Source organism: Gorilla gorilla, chromosome 16 (genome assembly GCF_029281585.2).
Source record: "Gorilla gorilla gorilla isolate KB3781 chromosome 16, NHGRI_mGorGor1-v2.1_pri, whole genome shotgun sequence".
In the NCBI taxonomy this organism is placed as follows: Eukaryota; Metazoa; Chordata; class Mammalia; order Primates; family Hominidae; genus Gorilla; species Gorilla gorilla.
Genome location: NC_073240.2, coordinates 32,846,164 through 32,858,572, shown reverse-complemented (window position 1 = coordinate 32,858,572; position 12,409 = coordinate 32,846,164). Strand labels below are relative to the sequence as shown.

At 43.0% G+C, this 12,409-nt stretch overlaps 1 protein-coding gene across 6 annotated transcripts in view; it reads left to right on the top strand.

Moving 5' to 3' along the window:
• FAN1 (FANCD2 and FANCI associated nuclease 1) overlaps positions 1-12,409 on the top strand; it is a 132,978-nt gene that overhangs the window by 81,551 nt on the left and 39,018 nt on the right. For 3 of the 6 annotated variants that reach the window (XM_063698925.1, XM_055363196.2, XM_063698926.1), the window contains exons 1-2: positions 9,580-9,712; positions 10,210-11,595. In XM_063698925.1, coding sequence (XP_063554995.1) covers positions 10,362-11,595 — 1,234 coding nt within the window. In that variant the 5' untranslated portion in view covers positions 9,580-9,712; positions 10,210-10,361. Of the gene's footprint in view, positions 1-1,912; positions 2,068-9,184; positions 9,713-10,209; positions 11,596-12,409 lie in introns of those variants that run through there. The other 3 variants (XM_031002127.3, XM_031002125.3, XM_055363198.2) reach the window with 3 other exon arrangements.

The following is a 12,409-nucleotide window of genomic DNA, read 5'->3' as shown; positions in this document are numbered from 1 at the left end:
AGAAATATGCATTTGAGATTCATCCATGTTTTGCATGATGCTCCTTTTTGTTAATGACTAGTATTCCATTGTAGAAATGTACTGCAGTTTGTTTACGCATTCACTTATTGAAGAACATCTTATTTGCTTCGTTTTGGGTGAATATGAATATGGATGGCTGCTATAAACATTTGTGTACTGGTTTTGTGAGCACATAAGTTTTCAAATCAGTATGCAAATGCCTAGGAACACCCTATTGTTGGATCATGTGATGAGACTATGTCTTACCTTGTAAGAAGCTGCCAAACTGCTGTCCTAAGTGGTTGTCCTATTTTGCTTTCCCACAAGCAATATATGAGAGTTTCCAGCACCCCACAGATTTAACTATTAATAGCAATTGTAATTTCCTTGATTTTGGATTCTAGCAATTTTGATAGGTGTGTGGTGGTATCTCATTGTTGATTTAATTTGAATTTCCCAAAAAAAAGATATTTAGCAAATTTTTATATACTGATTTGTCGTCTGTACATCTTTTTTTTTTTTTTTTTTGGTGAGACAGAGTCTCGCTCTGTGGCCCAGGCTGGAGTGCAGTGGGGCAATCTCGGCTCACTCCAAGCTCCACCTCCCGGGTTCACACCATTCTCCTGCCTCAGCCTCTGGAGTAGCTGGGACTACAGGCACCTGCCGCCACGCCCCGCTAATTTTTTTTTGTATTTTTGGTAGAGACGGGGTTTCACCGTGTTAGCCAGGATGGTCTCTGTCTCCTGACCTCGTGATCCACCCGCCTCAGCCTCCCAAAGTGTTGGGATTACAGGCGTTAGCCACCGCGCCCAGCCTGTATATCTTTTTTGATGAAGTGTCTCTTCAGATATTTTGCCACTTTAAAAATCAAATTTTTATTTTTGAGATAAAATTTTGTAGATTCACATGAAGTTGTAGGAAATGGTACAGTGAGATCCTCTGTAGCCTTTATTGAGTTTCCGCCAGTGGTAACACTTGTAAAACTGTGGTACAATATCACAACTTGATATTTAATTTGATGCAGTCAAGGTACAGAACCTTTTATCTTTGTAGGGAATTGCCAAACTCATCAATAATGTATGGGTGATCCAGTTTCTCCACATCCTTGCCAGCATTTTATTGTTACTATTTTTTATTGTGATAGGTAATGATACTTCATTGTCACTTTAATGCATTTACCTAAAGGCTAATGATGTGGAGCATCTTTTCACATGGTTACCTGCCATCTGAATATCCTCTTCAGTGAAATATCTCTTTATGTCTTTTTCCCATTTTCTGATTGGATTATTTGTTTATCTGCTGAGGTTTTAGAGTTTGTTATATGTTCTATACATGAGTTCTTTTGTGAATATTGGCTTGCAAATATTTTTAGTGGTCTGTAATTATGTTTATTCCTGTTCATGGTCTTGCACAGAGCAAACACTTAATTTTGATAGAGTCCAACTTGCCATTTTCCCTTCAGTGGTTAATGCTTTTGGTCTAAAATAAGAGAGCTATTAACCCTAGATGCAAAGATTTTCTCCTATGTTTTCTGAAGTTTGGTAGTTTCAGTTTTGCATTTAAGTATATAATCCATTTTTTAGTTAATTTTTGTAAAAATGTGAGGTTCAGGCTGAGGTTCAACTTTTTGGCCTATGGATGTCCAGTTGCACCATCACTATTTACTGAAAAGGCTATCCTTCCTCTATTGAGCTGCTTTTGCAACTTTGTCAAAGATCAACTGGTTTTTGCTCATTTTATAATTGCGTTGCTTAATTTCTTATTGTTGAATTTTAAGAGTCATTTGTATATTTTGAACACAAGTCTTTTGTGATTTGAAAATATATTCTCAGTCTATGACTTGCCATTTCAGAATGGTAATGATGTATTTTTCTATTCCTAATTAATAGTTTAAAAAATCTTTTTATTTCAGTCAGGTAAAAGTTCCAGAAATGTGAAGTACAAAGATTTTTTTTGATCCAGATGAAAGTGATGAAGACATAGCAAGAGATCATGATGATGATCTGGGTTCAAACAAGTGGATGAAATTGCTAAAGAAGCAGCAGAAGAACTAAGCATTTCTGAAATGTGAGTATTTGAACCATCCTTTACATTGTGAGCTGGAATTGTCCAATCATGTATTTGTACTTGTGGTTTTCACATATGTTTGTTTTAAGAAGTTAGATTCTCTCCTATCAGATATTCTCAAGATAGTCAGAGGAAAGTCTGTGTATTTAAAGGGACATTAGAGATCATTTAATGAAGAAAAATATTACTGGCAGTGGCAATCAAACCTTTCTTGCCAGGAACTTTGATTTGGTTTTGTACCCCAAAAATCCTGTTATTTTTGTGAGATTGACGGTTTGTATTATCAATTGATGAATAATTTATTTTCTATATATTGGACACTTTTGTTCTGTTTCTTACATAGCATGTCACTTAAATGATACCTTCTCTTCCGTAATACCTGAATGATTTTGGAACTTCTGAGTATTTGGTTGCATTAGGCATATAAAAGAAGAACTTTATTAAGGGAAAATATGTTTCCTTTTGTTTTTCTAATGGAAAGAAGTATATTTCTTTTTATAAGAGTTTTGGTAGTGTAGGGATGAAGATGATGACCTGGAAGAAAGTGAAGACAGTAAACAATGTAAAGAAAGCTTGAAAAGAGTGACCTTCACTTTGCCAGATGATGAGGCAACTGAAGATGCAGGTGTTTTAAATGTAAAGAAAAATTCTGATGAAATTAAATCCTTTTGAAAAAAGACAGGAAAAGGTAATTAGGAATTTAAGGAATTTTTAATGTGCTTGACATAACTGTGGAACTCACAGACTACTAACAAATCTTCCCTTTCTTTTTTTTTTGAGAAGGAGTCTTACTCTGTCACCCAGGCTGGAGTGCAATGGCGTGATCTCAGCCCACTACAGCCTCCACCTCCTGGGTTCAAATGATTCTGCCTCAGCCTTCTGAGTAGCTGAGATTAGAGGTGCATGCCACCATGCCTGACTAATTTTTGTACTTTTAGAAGACATGGGGTTTCACCGTGTTGGCCAGGCTGGTCTCGAACTCCTGACCTCAGGTGATCCTCCTGCCTCAGCCTCCCAAAGTGTTGCGATTACGGGCATGAGCCACCACACCCCGCAATTTTACAGGTGTTATTACCTAGAATGAGGTGAAAGGACACGGTTAGGATTTTTTTTTAAGTGTAAGGTAAGTTAAAATAGTAAGAAACAGTAGTAGCGTAATACCTGGCCATGGCTGGAAGGTGGGTGCTGATGATGGGCATTGGAACAGACCTGAATACATCTCTGGCATCAGGGTCAGGAGGCAGTGAGCCTGTCGCTTCCTAGTTCTGGTGTTTTTTTTTTTTTCCATGTCTTAATAAACAAACAAACAAAAAGCCCTCTTAGCCATTTAGAATAAGCATTTGGGGCCAAGGGGAGCAGAGAGAAGTATGAAGTTTACTTTTTCTCTTCAGTAGAATAAAAATTACTGTCCATTTTTTCAATGTGATTTGTCAGAATAAATCTTTAACGTATTACAGGTAAATAAAAGAAAAAAAAGTCCCTACAATCCAAATGGATATTTGGATAATTTTACGAAGTCTATATTAACACTTTAGTTCTTTTTTATCAGCCCACAATAAAGTCCCATATCCATGAAGCAGTTGCTACCCTTTACTCACTAGCCCCAGCCCCAACAATCCCCAGTCTGTATCCTATCTTTGTGGATTTGCCTATTTTGCATATTTGACATAAATGGAGCCTTACAATACGCAGCCTTTCATTTCTGACTTCTTGCATTTAGCATCATGTTTTCAAGACTGTAGCATTTGCTTGTGCTTCATTTCTTTCTTATGGTTGTATGGTATTCCATTGTGGGTATGTACCATGCTTTATCTGTTCATCCATTGATGGCCATTCAAGCTGTTTCCACCTTTTGACTGTTAATCGTGCTGTGCACATGTATTTGTTTGAGTACCTGCTTTTAATTCTCTTGGTTTTACACCTAGGAGTGGTTGCTGGGTCAGATGGTAATTTTCTGTGTAGCTTTTTTTTTTTTTGAGACGGAGTCTCGCTCTGTCACCCAGGCTGGAGTGCAGTGGTGCGATCTCGGCTCACTGCAATCTCCGCCTCCTGGGTTCACACCATTCTCCTGCCTCAGCCTCCCGAGAAGCTGGGACTACAGGCACCCGCCACCATGCCCGGCTAATTTTTTGTACTTTTAGTAGAGATGGGGTTTCACCATGTTAGCCAGGATGGTCTCGAGCTCCTGACCTCCTGATCTGCCCGCCTTGGCCTCCCAAAGTGCTGGGATTACAGGCGTGAGCCGCCAGGCCAGGCCTTCTCTGTGTAGCTTTTTGAGGAACTGCCTGCCAAGCTTGTTGCCATTGTGGCTACATCATTTTACAGTCCCATCAACAGTACACAAGGGTTCCAGTTTCTCCATCTTTGCCAACACTTGTTACCACTTGTTGTTTTCCTTTAGCAAAAATTGTAGCCATCCTAGGGGGAATAGCTTAGTTCTCTACAGAAATAAATATCAAGGGAATTAAATTTTAAATTTTGAATGTTAGAGGTAATGGTTACTGTGGCTCCTAAAATGCACGTCACATTTTTTGTTTGGTAGGCACTGGAAGCATCGTGGTACTGCTCTTTTAATTTTGCTTGTGAGATGTTTCTTTGTAGCTGAAGCTTTGGTGATGAGAAATTGGGAATACCCTCATTTGCCTTTAGTGTTTTGTCCTGTGATATATATCAAGCTGCTTAGTTTGATGTTGTTGAACTTATTTCCTAAGCAAAAAACAGCGGAAGAAGAAAATCCAGAGTACCCATCATGGTTCCAGCACCAACTCCCTCACAAGCAGCTGTCTACGGCAGAAGCCCCTGCTATTTGGGGTCTTGATTTCCTTCTCCCACTGCCCTATCATTTCACAAAACAATAGCATTTACATGCCTGTGCCTTACTTCTTTCCCCTTTGGGAAATGATCTCATGTCACCTGAACAAAGGCTTAGTGTAGGCTATAGAGCACTATCCACAATCAGATGCAGAGGACAGCTATGATGAAGTGAATCTAGAAGCAATAGAAGCTCAGTACAGCCAGGGATGTAGACTGCAGTCTGCAGAGTGTTCTGTGACCACCAAGTGCTCATTGTTTCAACCTTCCCATCCAGGGAAAATTGCCTTTTGCCTGATAGGCTCTCATATTGATTTGACGGAAATGCAGTAAGCCTTAGTCCAGATGGGTGGAGAATGTGGACTAAGATTCCACCAAAGCAACAGGTAAAGTCGTTCTGGTTTTTAATCTACAAGGGATCAATCACAGTGGTCAAGAAGAGCCTGTGGAAGTTTGCACTCTGCATTCCTGTTATTGCAGAAGCTGGCTGCAGCAGGGGAGAGCTAGGCTGTGTGGGGCTAAATTAAGCACTGGTTTTTGTCCATTTGTGCTGCTATAACAAGATACCTGCAACTGGGTCATTTATAAACAACAGAAACATTTCTTATGGTTCTGGAGGCTGGAAGGTCTAAGACGAAGGTGCTGGGAAATTGGTTGTTTGGTGAGAGCTGCTCTCTCTGCTTTGAGATGGTTGCTTGTTATGTCCTTACTTGGTAGAAGGTGGAAGGGCAAAAAGCCACCAAAATCACTCCGTCAAGCCTTTTATGAGGATGGTAATCCCATCCAGGAGGGCTTTGCCTTCAAGACTTAATCCTCTAAAGGTCCTACCTCTTAATATCTCACTGGCCATTAAGTTTCAACACATGAATTTTGAAGGACACATTCAGACCATAGCGTTCCACGCCTGGTTTCTCAAATTCATGTTCTCAAATGAATACATTCATTCCATCCCACTAGCCACCAAAATCTTAACTTGTTCCGGCATCAACTTTAAATTCTAAGTCCAAAGTCTCACGTAAACATATAGGTAAGACTGACAAGGTGTGATTCATCCTGAGCCTAATTTCCCTCCAGCTGTGAAACCAAACAAGTTATGTGATTCCAAAATACAGTGGTGGAATGGGCATAGGGTAGATATTCCCATTTTAAAAGGGAGAAATAGGAAAGAAGAAAGGAATAGCTTAGTCCCAAGTAAGTCCAAAACCCAGCAGGGCAAGCAACATTAAATCTCGAGGCTTGAGGATAATCTTTGACTTTATGTCTCACCTTCTTCCAGTCACACTGGGGTGAGGGTTGGTTCCCCAGGGGTTCAGGTGGCCCCAACCCTATAACTTTATTGGGTGCAGCCTGTGCCCCGGCTCTCACTGGTTGGTCTTGTGCCTGCAGGTTTCCCGGGCTGCCATTGCACACTGGTGGCTGTAGAGGTCCAGGATCTCAGGGGTGGCCCTGCCCCAATGGCTCTCTGGGCATTGCCTGTGAAGGCATTCTCTGCTGTGTCCCCACCTCATGGCAGTTCTCTGCCTGCATCTGATGCCCCTCAGTCCTTGTCACACCTCAGTCACTTGGTTTTCCGGCTGCCAACTCTCTCTTCCTCCTGCTGCACCAGCTCAGTCTCTTTTGCGGGCTCTTCCTCACTGCCCTGCCTTTTGTTATTGGAATGCTTAGTCTTCTGACTATTTAGTTCTCTATCTACAGTCGATCCTTGGTCCCATATATTAATTCCATTTAAACCCCAACAACTCCCAAATTTATATTTCCATCCTGACCTGACTTGATTAATCAAAGGATTTTCATCTACAAGCATGTCTAACCAGTATCTCAAACTTACATGTCCGAAACTGAACTCTTACTCTTTCCCCTCCATCTTGCCAGTTGCTAGGCCAAAGGCCTCAGTTTCCCTTGATTCTTCCTCTTGTACCTTACCACCTTTACCATGAGCAGATCCTGCTGGCTCAGCCTTCTAAATATACTCGGAATATGATGAATTCTTATCAATTGCAATGCCAACACCCTGACCCAAGCCACCATCATCTCTCCTTGGATTACTGCATCAGCCTTCTGTTTTCCTTGCTCCCTCTCTTGCTTCCCTCCTTGTGTGCTCCAAGCTCTATTCTTTTTTTTTTTAGATGGAATTTCGCTCTTCTTGCCCAGGATGGAGTTCAATGGTGTGATCTCAGCTCACTGCAACCTCCGCCTCCTGGGTTCAAGCGATTCTCCTTCCTCAGCCTCCCGAGTAGCTGGGATTACAGGTGTGTACCACCATGCCTGGCTAATTTTTTTTTTTTTTTTTTTTTGTATTTTTAGTAGAGACGGGGTTTTGCCGTGTTGGCCAGGCTGGTCTCAAACTCCTGACCTCAGGTGATCTGCCCGCCTTGGCCTCCCGAACTGCTGGGATTAGAAGTGTGAGCCACCATGCCCAGCCCCAAGCTCTTTTTTTTTTTTTTAGACGGAGTCTCACTCTGTTACCAGGCTGGAGTGCAATGGCAGGATCTCAGCTCACTGCAACCTCTGCCTCCCGGGTTCAAGCAATTTTCCTGCTTCAGCCTCCCGAGTAGCTGGGACTACATGCGAGCACCACCACACCCAGCTAATTTTTGTACTTTTAGTAGAGACGGGGTTTCACCATGTTGGCCAGAATGGTTTTGATCTCTTGAACTTGTGATCCACCCGCCTCGGCCTCCCAGAGTGCTGGTATTACAGGCGTGAGCCACCACGACCAGCCCCAAGCTCTATTCTGAATGCAACAGGGAAAGGGGTCCTTTTAGAGCTTATGCTCAAAATCTTTGTCTCCACTCCTCCTGTCTCACTCAAAGTCAATGCTCAAATCCATACAATGACCTGCAGGGTCATACATCAGGTGCTGGCAAATAGTAGCTGGATGGCAAGTTAGCCAGCTATTTTTGTAAATAAAGTTTTATTGGAACAAAACCACACTCATATGTTACATATTGTCTATAGCTGCTTTCACACTACAATAGCTGTGTTGCCTAGTTATGATGGAGGCCACATGGTCCCAAAAGCCTCAAACATTTACTCCCTGGCCCTTTACGGAACAAATTTGCTAACACTTGCCCTCCATGGTCTGGCTCTCTGCTGCCTCCCTGGCTTTGTTTTCTTCTGCCTCCTTGGGGTTCTTAGAGCCTGCTAGACAATCTTCTGCCTCACGGCTTTTACATGTGCTGTTGCTGTTTCCTGGCCTACCATGGCCTTCTCTCAGTCCACACCGTTACCTCCTTAAGGCCAATGTCAATCTTCCAATGTCATCTTTTCAGTGAGGCCTTTCCTTACCACTCTTTCAAATTGTAACCTCACCCCTAAGATGTTTCTGGCTTTACTTGTCTTCAATTTCATCACATAGTTTACTTTTTATATTTCTCTTATCTCCTTCCACCAGAATGTATCCTTCATGAGGAGTTCCCCTCCCTCCCATGAAGAATTTCCTCCCATTCCTCATTGTTCACTGCCACATATTTTCAGCATCTAAAATGTTACCTGGAATGAGGTAGGTAGTCAATACATTCTTGTTAATGAACTCCCTATTTATGTCCTTATTCTCTTTAGTTTGCTCATTTATTTATGCACTCATTCAGTGTATATTTATCAATAATTACACAACGCTAGCCACTGCTGCAGGCAGCAGCGATTTTATAGTAAAGGCAACAAGCACAACCGCCTGATGTTAAGAAGCTTGCATTCTAGGTCATTCATGGTGGGCTGGAACACGCTGGTGTCAGTGCTTCAGGGCTGATTGTTAAACTTTCAGGTGTTAGGCTGGGCATGGTGGCTCACGCCTATAATCCCAGCACTTTGGGAGGCTGAGGCGGGCGGATCACGAGGTCAGGAGATCGAGATCATCCTGGCTAACACGGCGAAACCCCATCTCTACGAAAAATACACAAAATTAGCTGGGCATGGTGGCGGGCGCCTGTAGTCCGAGCTACTCAGGAGGCTGAGGCAGGAGAATGGAGTGAACCCTGGAGGTGGAGCTTGGAGTGAGCTGAGATCGCGCCCCTGCACTCCAGCCTGGGTGACAGAGCCGGACTCCATCTCAAAAAAAAAAAAAAAAAAATTCAGCTGTTAAACACAGCCATTATTAAAAGTTAAATCATATAGCTTTACAAATAAATTACATTAAAAACAGAAGTCATAAATACTCAGGACGCATCACTTCCTAGTCGCCACATTTTATTTCTTGGTTCTTGATGTTATTATTTCAAGGGTATCAGATAACCGGTGATTAGTACTATCTTTTGGAAAACCCAACTCAGTGGTTTTCCAACTGAAACTCCCTCTCGCTTATTCGCAGGAGTCAGCTTAAGTAGAGCTCCGCGTGTTGGTTGCAGAAGTCGCCTGTCTTCCCCGCAGGAGGCTGTTTGCTCGCTTTGACACTGAATGCTCCCCCAACAAACATGTTTAGCTTGCTTGCCCTTCTCATCGACTGGGGAGAGGAGTCTCAGAGTGCACCGTCGCAGAGAAGGCGTGCGGGGGCGTGCAGGGGCGCACAGGCGCCTGCTTCTGCGGGTGGGAAAGGAAGGAGGTGCCCGGGTTTCCGCTCCAGGGCTCAGCCTGCCTTGGCCACCTACGGTATGGGAGCCTTTAACGTGGAAAGGAAAGGAGATCGATCACTCGAGCCTCCACTTGCCAAGCCTGTGGAAGCGAGACGCGGGGATCGGCTGGGAATGCCTGGAAGCGCCGGCGCTGGGAAGCCAGGTGGGAGGTGCGAGGTGGCCACGCGGGGATCTTGGGTGACAGGGCACCCAGGGAAGGAGGACGTGAGGGCAGCCAGGCCCGAGGGAGCAGGGAGAGTGGCTCGGGCTCAGTCGCGTGGCCCCAGGTGCGCGTCCCACGTGCGCGGCCTTGGCCCAGCAGCGTCCGCCGTGCTGGCCGGGGCCTCGGCTCCGCAGCAGAAGCCGCGGTGGTGGCAGCCGGCGCGGGCGCAGCTGCCCGCGGCTGGGGCGTTTCATCTGCGCCGGCCTATGGGGCGGGCATCGCCCTGGGCCACGCGCTGATCGTCTCCATCTCACTCAGAGAAAGTTACTCATACAGTGGTCTTGTAAAGGGTCTGAAGTGGTCAGATTCTCCCTTTTTAGAAACGGATAGTTCTAGGTCTTAAAGATGTCCTGGAAATTATCCTTACAATCCCAGCTCTGTCATTTTATAGTAAGGGACACTAAGATCGCGTACAGAGCTTGTCGGAGGGGCTTGGTCTTCTGTCTCACGCTCAGGGTTGTCTCTTCATTACAGGAGACCTTGCTCTTAAACGTTTCAGAGTTCGCTTTTCCCCTTGCTGAATTCATAAAAATGTTTTTAATTTATATGTGTTTCTTGTAGGAAGAAGAAATTGTCGAGACGAATAACATGAGGTCATATAGAATCCCACTTTTGGTGATTTCAAGTCAAGAAAGTAAAAGTAAACCATTGCTATCTTTCACCTTAAATATCCTGTGTTTTATTGCTCAGAACGTCCAGTTTTTCTAATACTCATGATGTCAGAAGGGAAACCTCCTGACAAAAAAAGGCCTCGTAGAAGCTTATCAATCAGCAAGAATAAGAAAAAAGCATCTAATTCTATTATTTCGTGTTTTAACAATGCACCACCTGCTAAACTTGCCTGCCCCGTTTGCAGTAAAATGGTGCCTAGATATGACTTAAACCGGCACCTTGATGAAATGTGTGCTAACAATGACTTCGTTCAAGTGGATCCAGGGCAGGTTGGCTTAATAAATTCAAATGTGTCTACGGTAGATTTAACCAGTGTTACCTTAGAAGATGTAACACCAAAGAAGTCACCACCACCAAAGACAAATTTAACCCCTGGCCAAAGTGATTCAGCAAAAAGGGAAGTAAAGCAGAAGACCAGTCCCTACTTTAAAAGTAATGATGTGGTGTGCAAAAATCAAGATGAGCTGAGAAATCGTAGTGTGAAAGTCATTTGTTTGGGAAGCCTAGCATCTAAATTGTCCAGAAAATACGTAAAGGCTAAAAAATCAATAGATAAGGATGAAGAATTTGCTGGTTCTAGTCCACAGAGTTCCAAATCCACAGTTGTTAAGAGCCTGATTGATAACTCTTCAGAAATTGAGGACGAGGATCAAATTTTGGAGAACAGTTCTCAAAAAGAAAACGTGTTTAAATGTGATTCTCTAAAGGAAGAGTGCATTCCTGAACATATGATAAGAGGAAGTAAAATAATGGAAGCCGAAAGCCAAAAGGCTACCCAGGAATGTGAGAAATCAGCCCTCACCCCTGGATTCTCAGATAATGCGATCATGTTATTCTCACCAGATTTCACTCTTAGGAATACATTAAAGTCTACTTCAGAAGACAGTCTTGTAAAGCAAGAGTGTATCAAAGAAGTGGCTGAAAAACGTGAGGCATGTCATTGTGAAGAAGTAAAAATGACTGTTGCTTCAGAAGCTAAAATACAGCTGTCAGATTCAGAGGCAAAATCTCATAGTTCTGCAGATGATGCTTCTGCATGGAGTAACATCCAAGAGGCTCCTCTGCAGGATGACAGTTGCTTAAACAATGATATCCCTCACAGCATTCCTTTGGAGCAGGGGTCAAGCTGCAATGGTCCTGGTCAAACAACCGGTCATCCTTACTACCTTCGGAGTTTCCTTGTGGTGCTGAAAACCGTACTTGAGAATGAAGATGATATGTTGCTCTTTGATGAGCAGGAGAAGGGAATTGTAACTAAATTTTATCAGTTATCAGGTATCTTACGCATGTGTTTGTTTTCAAGTTTTCATTCCCCTTTTGCTGCTCTGATTGGGGCATGATGTGATGGGCAGTAATTTAGTGACCGCAAGGAGTCACTGTGGTGTTGTGAGCACCCCGTGGGAGTGTTCATGGGAGTCGGAGCATACTCGAAGGTTTTATTGAGAGGGATGCATGGAAAAGAGACAAGATTTTGTCCTGGGTGATGTTTACTCCTGCTGAACTTTGGTTACATTGGAAGCAGCTGTTTTTCTTTTATAGGTACATTTGATAGTTATGAAACAACCTTTTCCAGATTAAAAAACAATATAATGTGACTTAGAAAAGCATACTTTGCATTTTGGAGCGTGTAATCAGGCTTTCCATTAGGTTGTTTTGTTGTTCCTCAAAGATGAAAGTAGAATAAAATACAATACAGGAAGAAAACAAACCAACCTGAGGCATATTTTCTTTCTCCCAACAACATTTTAGATTTATGGACTGTGCCTTTTAAAGACAGGGTGTGGAGGAAATGGACACTTTTCAAGCTGAAATTGGTACATTAAAAATATTAGTCTATGCCTGAAGTCCTTGGCAGCCAGGGGTGGCTCCAAGCCAGCAGTGCAGGTTTGTAGTAAAAGCCACCCTTGTGTCTTTACGGTGTTATTCAGAGGGCCATTATGGCTCTGTGGAACCATGTCCCTGAGGGCAGGAAAAAACATGGTAGTCACACTGTCGTTTAGTAAAATGCGGCCATGTGTGACTCCTCAGTAGATAAAAAAGAGAAAAATCCTGAACATTACTATTGATGTTGAAGGGAAGGATTTCTATT